The 20,983-nt window shown below is 38.6% G+C and overlaps 1 protein-coding gene across 1 annotated transcript; it reads right to left on the minus strand.

Annotated features, from left to right (window-relative positions):
- Positions 1-435: 435 nt before the first annotated feature.
- On the minus strand, positions 436-20,078 carry LOC124639628. The gene is made up of 10 exons (XM_047177068.1): positions 18,432-20,078; positions 9,915-10,127; positions 8,477-9,735; positions 7,699-7,833; positions 7,179-7,260; positions 4,309-4,413; positions 3,555-3,734; positions 1,738-1,905; positions 1,146-1,302; positions 436-676 (listed from the first exon to the last, which is right to left on the minus strand). Exons 1-10 carry the CDS (start codon positions 20,076-20,078, stop codon positions 480-482), a joined length of 4,143 nt encoding a protein of 1,380 aa, XP_047033024.1. The 3' UTR covers positions 436-479.
- Positions 20,079-20,983: the final 905 nt, after the last annotated feature.

The following is a 20,983-nucleotide window of genomic DNA, read 5'->3' on the forward strand; positions in this document are numbered from 1 at the left end:
TATGTATTTTTAAAGTGCACTTAAGATGCATTCAATGCAAGTGTGAGTGGAAACTTGTCTTTCTAAATATAAAATAACTGGTTCTTTATTTTTGTGCTACTTTTCCTCGTAAACGCCTCTAAGGAGTATAAAAGATATATAAAGATATATAAAAAAGATATATAAATTAAGTTTATTTATTATTTTGACCTTTATCTCTACTGTTCTTAGCAAACACCCATTAAAAAGTGTTGTCCGATTAATATTTCAATGGAAAGACCCATAACCGAATAAGTATGTTTTACAAGCTTCCTCCCGCGGTTTCACCGACCTCCTGCCTCCTAGGGGAACTAGGTACTCCTATGACGCCGATATAAAGTAGCTAATGTCCTTTGCTATTATATATTATATGAGCGAGCGCTGAAAAATATAATATCCTTAAATAAAACAACAATATCAATTCTTAAAATGAACTTTATTACAAAAAATTACAGCTTAACCTAATAATAATAGTCAATATTGTCTTCTATCCAGGGCAAGAGTTTGGCTACATCAGTGAATATCACATAATGGTGGGGGTCACAGCGGTACTCGCCCTGCTTGGCCACTGACAAGGAGACAACTCCTCGGAGGTACCAACTTTCTCCTCGCTGGAAGACCATGCCGCCTCCGCTGTCGCCGTTGCACGCTGAGCCACCTGGAAATTGAGAAATAAGACCCGTGAATTTAATCTGTCTATACTTACAAAAAAACACTTTTTTTTTGTTTTTGTTTGTTTGTTCTATAGGCTCGGAAACTGCCGAACCGATTTGAAAAATTCCTTCACTGTTGGGAAGTTATGCTATGCCCGAGTAACGTAGGCATATTTCGTCAGCAACATTATTTGAAACAACCATCAGATTAGGCATTTTAATGTTCGCAGTTGTTTACGTACAGGAATATTTATGTTTATACACCTAGTCCGCAAATGAAATGTGTGCGTGGATACATTTTAACGCCTAATGTGTATGTACATTGTCTCACGCTCAAGACTCTAACGAAAACTATCAAAATCGAAGATATTTGTAGCTCTGCTAAGAGTTTGTCAAACATACAAAGCCTCCCTTTTAGAAGAATAAAACATCATCAACATTAATTAGTGAAACACTAAAAGCATAAAAACTTACTACTCCTATAACCAGCACAATAAGTCTTATCCGAGGTGAATCGACCGAAGAACTCGCGGTAGGAGTTGAGGCAGGTCTGCTGGTCTACCACCGGCATCTCCAACAGGCTGAGCTCCTGTCGCGCCACGCCTGCGTGGTCGTAACCCCAGCCTACCACCTGGAAACATCATCACATTATTACATTAGCTCACACATCAATTTATAGGAGTAATAAGCAGTCATTGTAGCCGAATACGGCGGTGAAACTATATATTACAATAGCTGTCTATTAAACACGGAGCTGGTCTTAATGTATAGAGGTGAATATGGTAAAAGTAAATGTGTGTAGAAAAAGTTTATTTAGTACCAATTCTTTGTAGACTAGGAGAAAACGCCTAAGACGTTACTTTGTACAAAATGTGCAGTAAGTATAAATATTTATTCCAATTAGGTACTGCAGGAAGATGTTTGACATTTTATAAGAGTCTAAAAAGCTTAAGTTAGGGTTAACTTTATTTCACCTTCCATTAAAATTACACACTTTTTCTGTCACTATCCCTTATGAGAAAAATCTGAATAAAAGTTAAAACAACGAAATTTTGCAGGTACTTACGGAACCCTTCTGTCCCACAATATTCTTGAGGTCCATCTCATTCTCAGGCCAGAGACAGGCTGGCTGGACCCAGTCGGAGTACGTGACCAGATCACGGAGCTCCAGTATAGCTATATCCGTGTGGAAGTTTACCGGATCATACTCTGGGGGCACTAGGACTCTGTTTACCTGAAAAATAAGTGCATGTGTTGAAAAATAAGTTCACTAGCTGGTTTTTAGCTGCTTTCCGCAACCGAATAAAGCCTATAGCCCTCCTCGATAAACTGAATATTTGACACTGAAAAACTTTTTGAAATTGGTCCAAAAGCTTCTGAGATTAATGCGTTCAAACAAACTCTTTAGCTTTATATTATTATATGGAAGCATATTGCGAGCGTGATATTGTCTAATTGTTAGGTTTTTATACTACAGCATCAAGTGGTTCAAAACACGCTTTTTGATTGATTTTCTAACCAACACAAAACATAGAATACGGTCCTGAACTTGAGAATAATTAACCAAATAGATTAGAACGCTCGAACCCAACATATTGCACAAAAGACAACCAGAGCGTCACCAAAATATTTGCATAACATTAAGACCCTTCAAATCAGACCTATTCAAATCTGCATTGGAGTTCAAAGCTTCTAAACATGACCGGAACATCACAGGAGCAAGGATCAATCACCGAATAATTAGTTATGTACACGGTCGAAGTTCTCTCAATCAATTAAACGTTACTGGTTCCCTTTTGAACGGGTTTTGATTTTCGTCCGGTGAGCACAAAGGGTGCTAATCCATTTTAGGTAAATCGGATTGAGTGGCCAACGGGAGCATCGCAAACTTTGTACAGTGTACGTTCATACAATATGTATGCAAATACGTGGTGGAGGAAAATATCTAGTAGAAACCAAGATTCAAGAATCTGAATTCGGCAAGCTGCCTTGAGCAAACATGATGCTGAACGCCTTCCTTTGTAGTAGGATAAAAAGATGCTGTAGGCCGATGCTGTTAAAAAAAAAAACAAAGTTAAGCAGACGTTAGGCACGTGTTTAAGAAAATTCTGTATGTATTTTTCTATGTTTGTTTACTTTGTTTATGTATCTATGTTTGCTTAACTTTTGTCGTTGAATCCCGCTAATAATGCATTTGCTGGATAATTTATTGATGCTCCATTAAATAAATGCATAGTTTAACCTACTGTGTCGATTTTACTATGACCAAATAACTCATGCTGCTGTAGTCATCAATATAACAGAGAGAGTGTGTCTTTGTGTCTGCAGTGTCGGAGAAATATGACGCCGAAACACAGGCTTTATCAAAACTCCATTTTGGGCGTTGATGCTTTGATTCCTGCATAGTTGATAGGCTTAAGCATAAAGCGAATTTACCATGTAGATATTTCTATCAGCAATACTTCTGTCTTTATTAAAAAGTCTGTCATATTCAAATTCAAATTTTACTTCTGTAAAGTTTATGTAACTTTGCCAAAAAAAACTACACTATAACCCAAAGTTATAACCATTCCTTGCACATACACCCACAAAACCTATTTTTCTCGTAAACGTGACTCCTTCTTCGTGTGAGAGGAGGCCTGTGTCCAGCAGTGGGACGATAAAAAAAGGCTGTAACAGTATCAGTAAACGTGACTGAATACATAAACTGACATAATGATCATTCAAAATAGGTACAGTTGAACCCACTAATCTCAGGAGCGACAAAACAATTTTGAAAATATTTCGGTATTAGATAGCCCATTCATCGAAGACAGCTATAGGCAATGGCACACACCACGGACTGAAGCTAGTTCTAAAATAGAAATGTATCTGAATACTTACAAATTTCACCTGCACGCCTTCAACCGAAGTCCTAAGGTTATGTTTCCCCAAGTAGACGGTCAGGGTGTTCCTGTTTACTACCCTGGCGGAACCCTTCTTGGTGACGCAGTGGGCTGCAGTGATCACGTGGCGTTTCGACACCAGGGTACCTCCACAAATGTATCTGAAGTCTACCGAGGTCTGGAAGATGGAGAAGAGAAGATGTAGATGGAATTTATGGAAGAGGAAAAAGTGGGGTGATTTGGTAACTGACATAAAGGATGTCAGATATATAAAATAAGAATCCAAATTATATAGTTGGCTATAGAATTTGGATTCTTGTTTTTATGCAAGCTATGTTTAGCTCTTTAATAGATAGTACTCGTAGTATATTTAGTCAAAGTTGCTTATATTTTAACAGCATATAATTGTATTTTATTTTAAGAGCAATTAAAAACGAAGGTATATCTTTTGTTGTGATGTAGTAAATATTGCAAGATGTTTTTACACAAAATTGATGAGAATTTATTATTTTTCCTATTTCATTCTTATAAAGTTTACAAGTTTTTTATTTCTCCGTAGAGTATCTTGCAATCAACATCTAATCAAATGGAAGATTCATTTTATTTGAGACAAAAAAACTATTTTTTTTTACATGCGTATTATTTCCGCAAACAAATGTTATTCCCTTCTTTCTTATTTAAAATTGTTAAAATGCTTTCGACTTAACAAAGTTTTGGTAATATTGTAGGTATACCTAGTTTAGTTAACATACCTGTTGTTGATATAGTGCAATTTGCCAAGGCCACTGACCTTCCAGCGTGGCGAAAGGCTTCCGATGCCTTATATCCTTGTTCAGTAATACTTTTCCACATTCAGGCTGAAACAACACATTGTGTAAATAAGTAATATCTTTCGGAATTTCGCCAGTATCATATACGAACTGCTTGAAAAATAAGATAAGTTCATATAAAAGTAAAATTTGAACGGCTGTCATTAAACATCCTTGGCAGTCGTTACGGGTAGTCAGAAGCCAGTAAGTCTGACACCAGTCTAACCAAGGGGTATCGGGTTGCCTGGGTAACAGGGTTGAGGAGGTCAAATAGGCAGTCGCTTCTTGTAAAGCACTGGTACTCAGCTGAATCCGGTTAGACTGGAAGCCGACCCCAACATAGTTGGGAAAAAGGCTCGAAGGATGATGTTATAAAAGTAAAATTTGAAAGTTTTTGTAATCTCTGGATGTTTTTAACTTAGAAAATAAGTTATTTAAACAAGAGTAAGCCACGTTATCTGTTTGTGTCATAGGCTATATTTTGTTTGGGTACGGGAACTAGTCATATTTATCTAGTTGCCATGGTTATTATCATCCGTGCTAGAAAATCCACCTTCTTATCTCCCCACTGCTGGATACAGGCTCCTCATGCAGAGAAAGAATGTAACCAAAACACTCGTATTTGAAAGACAGGTGCTTTAATCACTAGGCCACCACAAAAATCTATAAACTGAGTTATATGCTTAAAAACTTGTGGTAGCTGGTAGGAGGACAGCAAGTTACGTGCGTCAAGTTGAATTTCGGTATTTCCAACAGGTGTAACAGCTAATATTATTAAGCTATATACTATTGGGAAACTTATAAAAAATAATATAAAAATAAAATAATATAATATAAAATAATCTCATCTCAGTATCGTTAGCAACGTTTAGAATCAGAGTTATTTTGACATAAAGCTGTAGAGGTTGTTTGTTTGTTTGCTTGAGCACGCTAATCTCATAAACTAACAGTCCGATTTGAAAATAAATTACTATGTTAAATAGCATTTATCGAGGGCGGTAACAGGCTACTTTTTATACGGTTATGTGAAGACAAACTAGTTTCTGTTTATGTAGCTACATTATCATAAAATTACGTCAATAAAAATATCTTAGTCACAACGAAACCTAGCTAATCTAATATCTTCAATACAAGAATATACCTATGACTCAGATACACTATTGATCAATAAAATATCCACATATAAGGACTGGTAAAAACCGCAAACTGGAAATCTTGACATATCAATGCAGAACTTTGTCTAAAAAGCTGGCTTTTTGCCATATTGCATATCTAATGTTATTATGAACTATATAAAGAATATATACTGGTTTTCTTGACCTTAAATATTGTACTAGGTAAATATCTACACATAAGAGCAGGCATAATTTTCTTAAAAGAAGGAAAATTTGCAAGTATATTGAATCTTGGCTTTGCATGAGTGTATTAGTGAGTATTACACAAAGATCCGTTCAGTAGTTGAGAAGAATAATTGACTGACAGATCAAAAATACATTTAATAAAGTTCAGTCTATTTATTTATTTATGAGAGGTAGCTTGTCTAGCTAGAAACTTGAGCTATGACGATAAATACCTTTTTTGGAAGTACCCAAAGATCGTGGAAAACAGCACGTGCAAAACTAAGGAAAAGTTAGCTGTTTACTGAGCTCCTTTTATCTATTTTTAACATAAACACTTAGATATATTGAAACAGATTTAGATACAAACATTTCACCGAATCAGGCGTTTGTTTGTTTGCGGACTAACACTTCTAATAATTGTGTAAGAAACCCATCAATTACGAATTTATAGCTGGGATACAAATGTTCTTTTCTGCTTTGGCATTTATTATTGTTTAGGTATTTTATTTTATTTCTGTAACTAAAGGCTGTCTAATGGACGATAGTGGCTAACGTGCTTAAAAACAGTTGTAATTTTTTAGATTTCTTGATCAAAGTACTAGATATTTACATCTTGTTTCTTTAGGAAGCAAGCGAAACCTGTGGGAAGCCGCAAGTATTTCGTATTTAATATAAATAAAGACGCATCTACTTCCAGTTTTTAATCAAAAGCTGACTCGCTAAAATATGGCGCGGCTGGTTCCTGAATGTAATTAATTATGCTTTATATAAAAACGATTATAATATTAATTTCTTGACATCTTGCGGTTTACGAAATACCGTAGGCATGGGAGTAATGACCGAGGTAGATATTTCTGTTATTCAATTAGTTACTACTGTCAAATGGCCGACATTTTTATGTCAAAGAATCAGGCAACGTACCCCAAGAATTCTATAATTTCAAATTAGGTTCCAGTTATTGAAATTATGAAAATTTTCGCACACTTTTGGTGATGCATATCGCTAACTATTTCCTGGAATTCTGCTTTAAACTCTAGTAGTAGATTGAAATATAATAATGACGATAATTTAATTAACATAAATAATTAATTTAGTGGATAAGCTGGTCTTTTTAATATAGGCCCCGTTATATGTTAACAAACTATTTTAATATTCATATGTACGCCACAAATAACTAGACTTTTATAACCTGATTAACGCTCATTCCTTCTCTGTATGAGAAGAAGCCATACCATAGACTACCTGCTATATGGTATTTTCCTTTTGTCTCAATCCATCCAAAGGTTGTCAGCAAGAAATCGCATTTAACGATAAAACCGCCCATTGGGGCACCTACACTTTTAAGTTTTGTTTTTTGCAATTTTAATTCGTGTACATAACAAAGAATCTATCTATATGTATGAAGCCTGTGCCCTGTAGTGAGACAGTTAAAAGTCTGATGATGATGAAATAATAATATGTTTCTTTTCTTACCTCACCGGCCACGCGAGGTCCATGATTGGGTATGTAGAAAATCGGTAAGCCTCCAACGTAGTACTCATTTTTGTCTTCTTGTCTGAAATCATCAAAAATATTTTCTTTATTTATAAGCTCATCTGTAACATTTTTAACTAATATTGTATTTATAATCGTATTGAGATTTGGACATGTGATGAGACGATGTGAAACGCATGCTACAAAGAGTGTGCTAAGTATGAATGTGGAAGGATGGAGAGGCAGAGGTGGACCGAGGAATAGATGGATTGATTGCCTGAAAGAGGACATGAAGCAGAAGGGAGTGGATGTAAGTATGACGTCTGACAGAGAGGAATGGAAGAAAAAGACATTTTGCGCCGACCCTAAATGACTTGGGAACAGGGCAGGAAGATGATGATGATGATGTTGATTTGGACAGCCAAACACACAGAATTATCTTAATTCATCTTAGTCCATTATATTTTTTTTAGCAGACCTGATATAACTTCATAGTTAATTAAAATATAAAGAGTCTTACTTTGGGGCATCATATTCTTCAGACTCGGTCTTAAAAATGGCTGGAGCTGGGTATTCAGTGGTAAGCGGATGCTGGTAGAAAGGCAAATCATCTTCAGACTCAAACTTTTTGATTCCACCGCTATCTGCAGTACTGCTAAAAAGACAAAAAAAAACATCAGTGAACACTGAGAAAATTACAAAAATGACAACTTACAGCCAGTTTCTTCATATGACGAATATAGCACTCTTCCAACCGTTTTCGCTTGTCAAAAATACGAGCTAATTAATTCTTTAACAGCCACTTTCTTTATCAAAAGTAAAATCCAAAGTAATGTCATAAAGTAAAAGTAACACTCAAATTCGTTTTTTCACGATTTTAACTATTATAGTTCGGCCATTCAGAGAATGCGTTCCTGACACGTCGCGATTGAACTGACGACGTAACTTTGCAATGGCGTTGCAGTTACGATAAAAATATTTTTGCTGGTTGTTTACCGTTTTAACAATTGAGGAGCATTAAAACAACATTATTATATCAATAATCAATGAATGTTATTACGTCGTCAGTTCAATCGCGACGTGTCAGGAACGCATTCTCTGAATGGCCGAACTATAGTTTGGTATTACTTTAGCCTTGAAAAAACGAATTTGACCGTTACTTTTACTTCATGACATTACTTTGGCTTTTCCTTTTGATGAAGAAACTGGCTGTTAAGGAATTAAATAGCTCGTCTTTTAGACCAGCGAAAACAGTTGGAAGAGTGCTATATTCGTCAAAACAATAAAAATATACATACTATGCCGAAGGTTCACTGCCAGTTTGATAGTCATTGCTATTCTTAGTCTTATCGTTATAATATCCAGATCTATCAGCAGTCCAGCTCGAAGTCTTGTCTCCAGACCAGCCTTGTTTCTGCCCATCATTATCCCCAACCCTTTGAGTTTGAGAGGCACTCCAAGTTTGTGGTCTTTCGTACCTATTTTCAATTGACTTGTCTTCTGGTCGTACATAAATTGGAGTGTCTCTAGATGGAGTGTCATAAGTTTTCTGACTATCAGGCCACGCGTATGAAGTAGTTTCTGGTCTACTAGGTGACTTTTCTGCCGTTTCTATGTTTTTCTCAGTTGTAATTTTAGGCCAATGATGTGCCTGTACAACTTGTTTTACTTCAGTTTCTGCCTTATTGTCATTTCTTGTGCCTTTGTTATTTGCCTGTTGGCTGTCTGGTACTTTCACATTTGGCCAAACTGAAGGTTTTTCGGTTGTATATTGGTTAGCATCAGTCTTAGTCTGCTTGTATCCAGGTGTTGAAGTAGTCCTATTATCTTTAGGTTTGACAGTTCTATCTTGAGTTTTTGTTTGTTGGTTTCCAGCTTTCTGTATCGTCCAGGTTTGGACTTTCTGAGAATTCTTCTCTGGAGCAGACTGTTGCTTGTTTTCAATTCTAGTATTTTGGGGCCAAGTTTGAACTGGTCGTGTAGTAGTTGTACTTGTTTGACTGTTTTCAGGTTTTACGTATGACCAAACTTGAGCCTTTTCAGTTGTTTGAGCCTCAACTTTGGACTGTGTCCAATACGCAGGTTTTGTCGTAGTTTGTTGCCAATATTGAGCTCTGGTAGTGGATGGCGTAGTGCTAACAGTCGTCGCTTCTGTCCAAAACGGTCTTAATGTTGTCGTTTGTCTTTCATATGTCTTTAAAGTTGTTTGCACCTTTTCGGTTTGTTGCCAGTATGGTGACTTTGTAGTAGTACGTTGTTTATTGTTATTCCTTGAAGTAGTCACTTTAGGTCTTGCAGTAGTCGAAGTAGTGACATCAAGTATTGGCTGGTCATTGTAACCTGTAGCAGCTCTAATAGGTACTTCAGCTTGAGGAACTTCAACATTGCATATCTCCTTTCCATTAAATCTTATAGCCTTTAGCTTTGGAGGAGGTTTCTGGGTGTTGTATTGTATGAAGAATCGCACAGTTAGTGGAGGACCAGGACTGATCTTAAGTTTAGTATTTTCTATTTTAAAATCTATGTTGTCTTCTGTCGTTACTTCTCCGACCCAGTTCTGAAAGATTGGAAGACTCAATAAATTAATAGTTTTATAACAATTTAGAGTGACCGCAAAGAGAGTTGCCATCGGTATTCGGCACTATGAAGCTCACAATTATTGTTTCTTCCGGTCTACTTGCTCAGTGCAAATGATTTGATGATTTATAATGGTATGAAAACCTAATAAAAACTTACCCCAAGTATATCAGCCTTGCTTTCCAACACGACATTCAACCACAACGCATACAGTGTTGTATCTGTAGTTAAATTAACTACTCCATACCACTTCCCCGCTTCAGCTCCGGGGGGTTCATACGTGAACACACTTGGACATGGCGATATGAAGTCATTCTGAGCATTTATAGGTATAGCTAATGCTAGAATTACAAGAGTACTTATAGCTTTGATCTGCAAAAATGATGGTAAGTTAGAATTATTCTAATACACAACTAAAACAATTAGATGACGCGGTTTCACCCGCGTGCTAGGGGAATTCGTGCTTCTCATGATTGTATAAATTGGTGGTGGCCTAGTGGGTAAAGAACCAACCTCTCGAGTATGAGGGTGTGGGTTCGATTCCAGTTCAGGCAAGAACCAATGCAACTTTTCTAAGTTTGTATGTACTTTCTAAGTATATCTTGGAGACCAATGACTAATAAAAAGGTGAAGGAAAATATCTTGAGGAAACCTGGACTATATAGTCTGAAATCACCAACCCGCATTGAGCAAGCGTGGTAATTAATGTTCAATCCTTCTCCGTGTGAGAGGAGACCTGTGCCCAGCAGTGGGACGATAAAAAGGCTGTAACAGATCGTATAAATTATAGCTTATGATACTTGGAATTAGTGCAGCTTCCAAATAGCGAAAGAATATTACAAATCGATATAGTAGTTCGGTGTCTTGAGGGTACAAACAAACAAACTTGTTTACTCTTTTTATAGGTACCATTACTTAAAAAGTTTAGATAACATCATTGAATGTTTGATACACATATCGGATACAGTTACTGGGTTTTTCCGGATCGCCGGGGACTGGTTTTAGAGATTATTAACCCCCAGTTCCTTTGGGTTCATTTGCACTAGTGAAAGAACAAAAAGACAAAAATGTTAAAGTGATACATAGTCTATAAATATCATAGATAGAGAAAGATAGAGTTTTATACTTTGATAGTGAAGTCGTAAAACAACTTTTTTGTAGATCTGAATGATCTGATCTGAACCCTGAATTCAAAATCTACTATCCAAATTATTCTACTTACTTTGTTTGAAAAAATATATTTTTTTTTTGTACATATTTGAAAATTCATATTTTATTTTTTTCTTTGTTGCTAATCGACATAATATATTAAACAGTATTTAATTTAATGTGATTAGGTACGACACACCCCGTATATGGAAGTACATAAGGAAGTTTATAGATTGGAGAAGATAAGGGATTACAATATGGGAGTAAATAAGGCGAGTATATAAGGAGTGTACATAATGAGAGTATATAAGGACAGTCCACAAGGTGAGTACATAATAAAGTACATACGGGGGGCACATAATACAATAGATAAGGAAGTACATAAGAAAGTTCATAAGGCAAGTACATGAGGGGTGTACATAAGGGGAGTACATAATAAAGATCATAAGAAGAGCACATAACGGGAGTGCATAATACTTATACGCAAATGATATTTCTAGTGAATTATTTAAAATTTTATATTAGTTGCTGTGACCGGTGATTCAAACGTTATATTGAATTACTAGTTCCTTCCACAACCATCAACGTACAGAAAAAACATTTCTTTCTCTGAAACTTTTCCATTCTAAAACTAAACAATCATCTGTGTGTCTGCGCTTGGGAAAACGGCTCTTATCTATGGCGCCTTTTTATTGTAATAGATATGTTATTGATTTTAAATCAATAACTGTGATGCGGAAATATAATATTCTATAGATAGGTCATAGTTTATTTAATCAATAATATCTATTATCTATACTGTAGGTATATTAATATAGTAAAGAAGAAGGAAAATTCGTTTGTCTGTACCCTAAAAATTCTTTCACTGTAGGAAACTACACTATTCCCGAATAACTTATTAAGCTATATTTTACCCGAACACGGGTAGAAGTTTCCCTGGTCGCATTAAAACTATAATTACAAGTATGTATCAAGAAAATACCTATTTTCAACCACTAGACCCCTACCAAAAAAGAAGAATTTTAATTGTGTAAACGAAATTTTTTTGCAAACGACAAAAGGTATATTCCTACATATTTTGGACGAAAGCTATCTGAATAATACCAACAAAATACCAATCGTAAAATTTTCCCCATAACGTAAACGCAGTGGAATTTTAACATAATATTGCACAAACTTAAAAAAACAAAATAAGACAAAAAGTTCCTGTTTCACAAAATAACAAACCGGTCTCCTTATACGTAAGTATTGATCACCAAATTATTCCATTATTTTATTAAAAACATATATTTTTTCATCACTGCTCAATCACAGATATAACTTATTCACCATCACTTTAAAACACTTAATATAAATTTTAATACATCCTTACCATTTTGAAAAATAAAAGTTCTAAATTCAAAAAATATACGTTAGCGTTTCACCACACATCATGCGCGTGCGACTATATTTTCTAGAATGACATATAAAAAGGAACAATATTCGAGTTCAAGTTTCGAATGAAAAGAATGAAAAGAAAACATACTAGTGTGTGAAAGAGATAGATCTATATCGAGATTTATAAAATGTATGAAGATGTAAACCTGTTAGTTTAAGCAGACTGCATACTAAAAAGTCGGCCGACAGTTGTCCCGTAACTTGGAAAAGTTTTTGTTTGATTTTTGGTTAAAAAAATCGTGAATTCAATCAAACTTTAGTTGGTTTGATACCAACTAAATACCCGATCGTTGTTATGTACTTCCTACCATTCATTTTCGTACTGATCTAAGAGTCCAATCAAATTGTCGGCGGACTAAAAGTTGTCAGTGTGCCAGTACTTTTATAAGTGGATAAATATAGCTAATCGTCGTGCTAAGAATTTTAATAAAGCGGGTTTTATTTATTATGATGTTTTTGCATCATTTAATTTCTTGGTCAACAATGAAAAAATGTCTATGATAAACACTATACTCAATTGTGGCTTATTGTTTTAAAGGTCAAAGGGTACAACAACAATATAAACAAAATTAATATCGAGTGAGTTCACAATCAATGGACGATTGTAATATGTGACTACTAAGTTGCTTATATATTCAATAGAAACTAAGTACGTTGTGAATTAATCGTCTACCTATCCTCTTCCCAACTATGTTGGGGCCGGCTTCCAGTCTAAATGGATGCAGCTGACCAGTGATTTAAAAGGAGCGACTGCCTATCTGACCTCCTCAACCCAGTTATCCGGGCACCCAATACCCCTAGGTAAGACTGTTTGTGAGATTGACTGGCTTCTGACTACTCGTAACGACTGCCAAAGATGTATGACAGCCAGGACCTACAGTTTATCGTGCCATTAATGTCCAAGAACTTAAAAAGTAAATTCAAATATAGAAAAATTACATTGGTACTGGCCTGTCCAGGAAATATTTATTTGCATAAGGGTTAAATTGTTACCTCTCGTATTTTAGTAAATATTGAGCACTTGGGACCAATCCACGGAAGTAACAGCACAACGAATTAGTGAAAATATTGAATATCAAATGCATGTTTAACTATTACAGCCAGAATATTTTTCCGTACTTTCCCGTCATTGTCATTTCTAGCAACACTCGTTAATTAATAATAGACCTGGTTACAAATTATGAAATTACTAATAATAAACTATATCTTTGAAATACACCGAATCATTAGTAGTACACTAAAATAAAGCACTAATTAATTCAAGGAATCTTCCTTCAAGTAATACTACATGCTTTAGTTTTAACAAGTATTCATTTATTTCTTTAAGTAATAGGCAATTACCTACATAATAACAATTAGTCGATTCGAGAACGTTAGTGTGCTCTTTCTAGTAAATCAAGCACAAAAATGTACGTTTATTTCTAAAGGAATTAGGCAACCATTACAACGTTACTTGGAAATCTATAATAGAGAAAAAGTTCATATGAAACAAACATATAGTAGGCCGGGGTGGGCCGCATTACGCGGACAATTAGGCATGCGTAAAGTCCATGTACCTAATAAAGTAGGTTCGTAGGCATGTGTATCGATGGACTTTCCTGACCATCCATATGACAGCTAACAGGAACAGCGAAAGTTACAAGAAACTCTGTATTCCGATGGCGAGTGTTAGCGAGTTAAAAAACCGGCCAAGTGCGAGTCGGACTCGCGAACGAAGGGTTCCGTACCAGAGCAAAAATGATCAAAAGAATCACGTTTGTTGAATGGGAGCCCCCCAAAATATTAATTTTAATCTAGTTTTCAGTATTTGTTGTTATAGCGGCAACAGAAATACATCATCTGTGAAAATTTCAACTCTCTAACTATCACGGTTCATGAGATACAGCCTGGTGACAGACGGACGGACAGAGGAGCGAAAACAATAGGGTCCCGTTTTACCCTTCGGGTACGGAACTTTAAAAAGAACAATCTCAAAGAATACGCGTACTGCTATGTGTTTGGTTGAATCCCGCCATTAGAAAGCAAACTCGACCAGCCCTTGTGACATTATTTTGTGTAAATTTCTGTCCAAAAACTGGGTCAAAGATATTTTATTATAGAGAGTAATTAACTTTGAAAAGTAAAGTACTTCTAAACCTTGATATAACGGTTGGTTCGTCAGAAGGTATTCCCAACGAGTTTATTACAAAAGTTTGGAGGATTGTTCTTTGAATGAAAAAACCGTTGTAAACCAACTTCTTTTGCTTTATTTGCATACAGAATAAAAGCTAAGAAGTATAAAGCAAAGTGTTGATGAATAAATAGGACTCTGACCACTGATTACCATCACTGTTCTTACATAAAATTGTCTAAATGGTTTAACGGTCGACAATAACTTATGACTATCAAGCTCCGCCTAGGTACCTATATTCAAAACTGAGAACCATTTTTTTTAACTTTAATCCATCATACCGGCTTCCTCTACGTTTGGAAAAATGTTACATAGCAGAGATTGATATTTCAAAGTTTCGACACAAGAATCATTAAACCTCGTATGCAGTCTCATTAAAAATTTAAATGTTTATCTCCAATTCCTGTCAATTTGCTTAAAATAAAGCTCAAAAGGGAACCGAGCATTATAGTTACAAACTGAAAACTGTAGTTAAATGCACTATCTTGTAATTAGCAGCTGCAGAACCACTTAGCTGATGAATCAATCACATTGATTGATACTTTGATCAATGCTACTTTATTTAAATCGGAATCAAGAATATGTTTCAAACAAATTTTTGCAGATACCCTACTTATGAGTCAGACTGTTAATGAATTCTATGGTAAAAATGGTAGAATTTTGTTGTTTAATATTGGTGATGAAACACCATAAAATCAAGGTATACCTACCTGTAATTTCACGATACATCCTGAGGGAATTACTCGACCCACCATTTTCTGTATCAGAAAAGACAGAATAACCAAATCACTATAAAGATAAATTATCACAAAATATAGCTACCGTACGTACGTAAGTCCTTCATCACCATTCAAAATCCCAACCCGCATTAACTTTTCACGCCTAAAAGCTAGTCTGAAATCGCTAACCCATTACGTTCTGACATAGGTCGAATTCAAAGGCCACATTTTGGATTTTGGTCCACATCTGTTGATTGAAATTGACCCACATCTAGTAATCACCCGCGGCCGAACGTTCGCATGTCCGAAATTAGGAACTGAGCCATGGAGAACGAAATGAGCGGAGATGCCACGACGGAAATCTCCTAAGAAAATAACGTGCTAAAAGGTTCGTGAGACGAGGAACGTTACTGTGTCCACCCTTATACGTCTTTTTTGGAACTCGCCCAATTTCTGTAAAACCCAAAATCACTGATAAATATCAAGAATCCCGAACGCCTCTTCAGTTCACTTGTAACTGATCGTTTTGATCACGCCCGCCGGACGTATTTGACCTATAAGGCGACTGACCTACCTGTCTCATGGCTCCACTGCTCATCTTTCCTTCCTCCCTGACCTGAGCTTATTACGATTGCGCCTATCGCAGTATTTGTAGTGTCTTTGTTGATTAGCCTGACGTGGTTTGATGGTACTGGGTTTGGTAGCTGCCACAGCTTTTAGAGACAGATTTTTGATTTCTATATTCCCTTTAGTGGTATGCGCATTGCGGAACATGAAGATCAAGTTTTGATGATGGTCGTGAATGAGCGTGGGTGGATATAGACCAAAATATACTATGTAGGGGTTTTATGTAAAACGATGTGTGTGGAAATAATGTTTATAACTGTGAGATGGAGATAGTGTCCCATATAAAAATTTGGATAAGGAGGATAGAGATTAGATTTCTCTCTTTAGTGATGCTGCTGCTGATTTTAATTTAGGGGAACAGAACTGAAGTACAGCCTTTCCATTTTGCTATCTAAGAATCCCTTTACATGCTCGCTTATAAACAAAATTGATGCCAAAAAAAAACTAAGATCTCATTGATTCATTAAAATAAGAGCTCGAGCGCCCTTAATCATCTGCCAATAGCCATTACTTTAAACATCTGCCAAGCGTTTTCCCAACTACTTACATAAAATAAAATTTTACGAAGGTAACATACACGAAAACCTATACCTAAATATACACGAAAAATGTGGTGCTTGGGAACATAACTTGGTAATATTTACTGCAACTCTCATCTTATTTCTGGCTGAAAGCCAAGTACCATGTCTTGAGTTCTGCCAAAACTATGTAACTTGACCGAAAACATTTGCACAGGTTGTGTTACTGTAAAGCTAAACTTTGCTCAAAAGTATTCTTACTCTGAAGGTAACATGAAATTCATGAATACAAAATATTAAAAAAAAAAACGATTTCTGTAAACCTTTGATGATATGGCACGACCGACGATCTCATGTCTATGAGATAATATGGGAACTTCGAACAGGTTTTAAGACAAAAGTTTACAACATCATTCATTCCGTGGTTTTTGTGATTTTTTGCTTTTACTCGGCTTCTATTTAATTATGCAAATGAAAAGTGGAACTGTAAGGACACGGATGGACTGCAGCAAATCCAACTCAACAGTTCCAACAAATGAATCGGTGACTCCTTTATTTGCATTCAGGGTGCTCTTGAGGTTGCCGTGGCGATGTAGCGCGTCAGCGATGTTTGCGGATGCGTGTGTTGATGGGTTCGCCGCGATCATGAGGAAGCGATGCGCTTCCATGATGGCGCGCTTGTGCTCCTCCACCAATAGCATCCTGAATGTGTTTTCAGACTGGTGGGACTCTCCCCTGTTACGAAGGTGGGTAAGTGTACAAACACACTTATCCAAATAAACCAATGTGCCAATGTAACCTACCTTTAACTGTTATTTAAGACATTAATTTAATACTAACATTAGGCTAAGTTATACTAACAATAAAAATATGAAGAAATCCGAAATAAAATATTTGAATTTGAATTTATTAACCATCATCCTCCGAGCCTTTTTCCCAAAGTATGTTGAGGTCGGCTTCCAGTCTAACCGGATTCTTTTTTTTTTTTTTTTTTGTGTGGCAGGAGTGGGAAATCCTCATGGACACCCCGAGGGGTAGTGCCGGACTCTTACCGGCTAAAACCCACTCCTGCCGTCGAGTGTACCTCTGACATGATCAGAGACATTTTATGTCTTGTCGATTTGTGTCTCCTTTATGATTTTGGGTAGGAAAACGCTCGGATTTAGTCCGATGCGTTCCTTTGCACTACAGTCCTGCATATATCTTCCGCATATTCCATAAATTCGGCTCTTGTTCTTTTGCTTGCGACGAGCCCATAGGCTTCGCCGATCGTCACATTGTTTCCTATTTTTTGGGCGAGGTTGAAGCGTTTAGCCCCAAACACTGGACACTCAAATAAAATGTGCTGGACAGACTCTTCAACCGCAGGGTCGCAAACACATGACGGGCTCTCCCGACACTTGAAGCGGTGCAAGTATTGGGAGAACCCCCCGTGGCCCGTAAAGATGCTAGTAACGATGCCCTGCGGCTGTATTTTGCGGACCAAGCGATATGCCTCCCTCGCATCCGGGAAGAACACTTTCGTGACGGAGGCCGTCACGCCCGTTTTATACCTCCTGTTCCATTCGTCAAGAGAGTCGCTTCGAAGATCCCCCTTGACGAATGAGATCGGGCACCGGTCATAGTCAGGCTTCCTCCGACTCGAAAGTGCTGCTTCTTTTGCAAGCTCGTCGGCGCGCTCGTTGCCATCGATGCCGGCGTGGGCCTTGATCCAGAACAAGGTCACAGCTTTGCCACGGGTCAAGGCCACGCTGAGGTTTCGGCGCGCCTCGATTGCGAGGGAGTGCATAGACCCGGGATTGGTCACTGTCTGCAAAGCCGCCCGCGAGTCACTGTATATTCCGCAGCTCTCTGCTCCGCTGTTCAAGGCTTCGCTAGTGGCCCTGCATATGGCCAGGAGTTCAGCCTGGTAGACTGTGCAGTACGCTGGCAAGCTCAATTTTCGGCTCCGCAGTTCGGTCTGGTCGTCCCATATGGACAACGCAGCACCGACTTTGCCTTGGAGCTTGCTGCCGTCTGTAAATATTCTGAGCGACTGCACGTTGTGTTGGTCTACCAGGCTTCGGTCGTCTAGACATCTGAAGGTCAGGCCCATACGCAAGGCGGGATGTGGCAGCTCCGCAAATCCTACCACCCGCTCGACCTCCCGGTCTCCTAGCACTAGCCGGGTCGACCCCTTGCGAGCCTCGTATAGCCCGGCTGCTTCCTTTACACGCAGGTCCAAGGGTAGTAACCCGGCCAGTAGTAGGGCCGAGTTTAGGGAGACGGTGCGGTAGGACCTGCAGATTTTTTGTGCGAAGCCCCTCTGGACGGTATTGAGGAGCTTGCGGACACAGATCTTTTCGGCTGCGGGCGACCATGCAGCCGCGGCGTATAAGATGACGGGTTCCACTGCTGCCGTGTATATAGTACGGATGACATCGGGGTGCAGTCCCCAGCTGATTTTTGCAGCTCGTTGCAGCTGCTTCGCTATGTTTAGGGCCTTCCTACAGACGTTGGCGACGTGGGTGTTAAAAGTCAGCTTGTCGTCTATAGTCAGGCCCAAGATTTTTATATCCCGAGACATGCCAATGTCGACCCCGCCCATGCGCAGGAGTGGGGTGTCATACCTAAGTTTGTTGGTCAGCAGCATTGCGCAGGTCTTATGTGGCGCAAACTTGAGTTTATTTCTGACTCCCCACTCCTGAACAAATTCGAGGGCGGCATTGGCATGTCGCTGCACCTCCAGCGCAGTATGTCCGGCAAACAGCAGAACCACGTCATCGGCGAACGCCTGGCACACAACCCCGCGGTCCCGCAAGCTCTTGAGGAGAGGATCCAGGAGGACATTCCAGAGCATCGGCCCGCTAATCGAGCCTTGGACGCAACCCTTATATGTGTTCCTAAAGTGTTCGACTCCGGCATACCTTAGTCGCACACATCTGTCGCCAAGGTAGCTGTCGAGTAGCCGCCTAATGTTGACCGGACACTTTTCCTCCGCCAGTCTCACCCTTATGGCTGGCCACCAGGCGCTGTCAAAGGCGCCCTCTATATCCAGTGAGACGATGGTGACCAACTTTTTGTTCTTGATTTCGACCTTAATTTGGTTCACTAGATTATAGAGGGCGTCCTCAGTGCTTCTCTGGGGCATAAAGCCGTACTGGCGGGTACTCAGCCTCGGTACTAGGTGCCACTGGAGCCTCGTGACAACCATCTTCTCCAGGACCTTTCCTAACACGGGCAGGAGCCCGATTGGCCTGTATGATTTGGCGCTTGTGTAGTTGTCCTTGCCCGGCTTCCTCAGTACCACGACTGTGGCTTCTTTCCACTTCTTAGGGAAGTGGCCCAGACTGAGGCATTTGTTGGCCAGGGCAAGGAACGCCTCGGGGTCCTGGAGGATTACTTGGCGACAGATGTCCGCGGTGAGACCGTCCGCACCTGGCGCCTTCTTTGGGTTGAAGGAGGACGCCGCGGTCATAAGCTCATGCGCTGTAAACGGCGGGTCATGGTTTTCATCATGATCCGGGTCGTTTACCCGCATGGCCAAACGCCGGATGTTCTTGTGTTCTTCTGTGTCCTCTTCTTCCAGGTCTTCGGGATAAAAGGTCTCAGCCAGGTGCGACGCGGATTCTGCCGGAGTCAAATACACGCCACTTTTTGTTAGGGTAGCGTCTTCGTGTCGTGTTGCGGTTCGTCCGATCACCCTGTAGATGCCCTCCCACATCCCCTCCCTGTCCTGCTTGGTGCAGAACTCTGTCCAGCTCCTAGTTGAGGCGCATTTGGCCTTTGCCTCATATTCGTTTTTTAGTTGCGTCTAACCGGATTCAGCTGAGTACCAGTGCTTTACAAGAAGCGACTGCCTATCTGACCTCCTCAACCCAGTTACCCGGGCAACCCGATACCCCTTGGTTAGACTGGTGTCAGACTTACTGACTTCTGACTACCCGTAACGACTGCCAACGATGTTCAATGACAGCCGGGACTTACAGTTTAGCGTGCCATCCGAAACACAGTCATTGGTGTCTAAGATATACTTAGAAAGTACATACAAACTTAGAAAAGTTGCATTGGTACTTGCCTGACCTGGAATCGAACCCGCGCCCTCATACTCGAGAGGTTGGTTCTTTGCCCACTAGGCCACCACGACTTTTTTTTTTTTTAATTTATTAACCGACATCAAATAAGGAGGTTCTCAATTCAGATATGGTTATGTTTTACCACTTTGATTATCTCGATTTTCAATTTATCTCTGAATAATAAAATACCAGAAAGTCCTACCAGCTAAAAACTATAAAACTTACTCGGCCGGTTAAAAAATGAAACCAAATCCTATTATATAGAGGTTTTCACATTTTTATCCGGGGTTCGAGCTGAACCCACTTTATTGAGCCTATAACGACTTAATTATGCGTAGTGGGAATAAACATTCAGTTTAATTGAAAATCAATTGGTAGGAAAGTAGATAGTGGAATTTACAGTCAATTTATACGAAGTTGTGTTACTTTGTTTTCTATCGATATCGATATTTTTATATGATAATTTTTAGATTCTACAATGTAAGACGGAGTAATAAGATCTTCTTACCAAGTGACCGTGAATTACCAAACGAGCTTTATAGTGACGGCTGCG

Source organism: Helicoverpa zea, chromosome 19, assembly GCF_022581195.2.
Source record: "Helicoverpa zea isolate HzStark_Cry1AcR chromosome 19, ilHelZeax1.1, whole genome shotgun sequence".
NCBI lineage: Eukaryota > Metazoa > Arthropoda > Insecta > Lepidoptera > Noctuidae > Helicoverpa > Helicoverpa zea.

Bases quoted from the DNA above. Each gene is read 5' to 3' on its own strand.
- LOC124639628 (XM_047177068.1), bottom strand. From the start codon at position 20,078: ATGTGGGAGGGCATCTACAGGGTGATCGGACGAACCGCAACACGACAC. The intron at 10,128-18,431 runs GTAGACCAACAC...TCATTTTTGCAG, and splicing joins GTCTAGACGACCGAAGCCTG to ATCAAAGCTATAAGTACTCT. The intron at 3,735-4,308 runs GTATGTTAACTA...TCCATCTTCCAG, and splicing joins TTGCACTATATCAACAACAG to ACCTCGGTAGACTTCAGATA.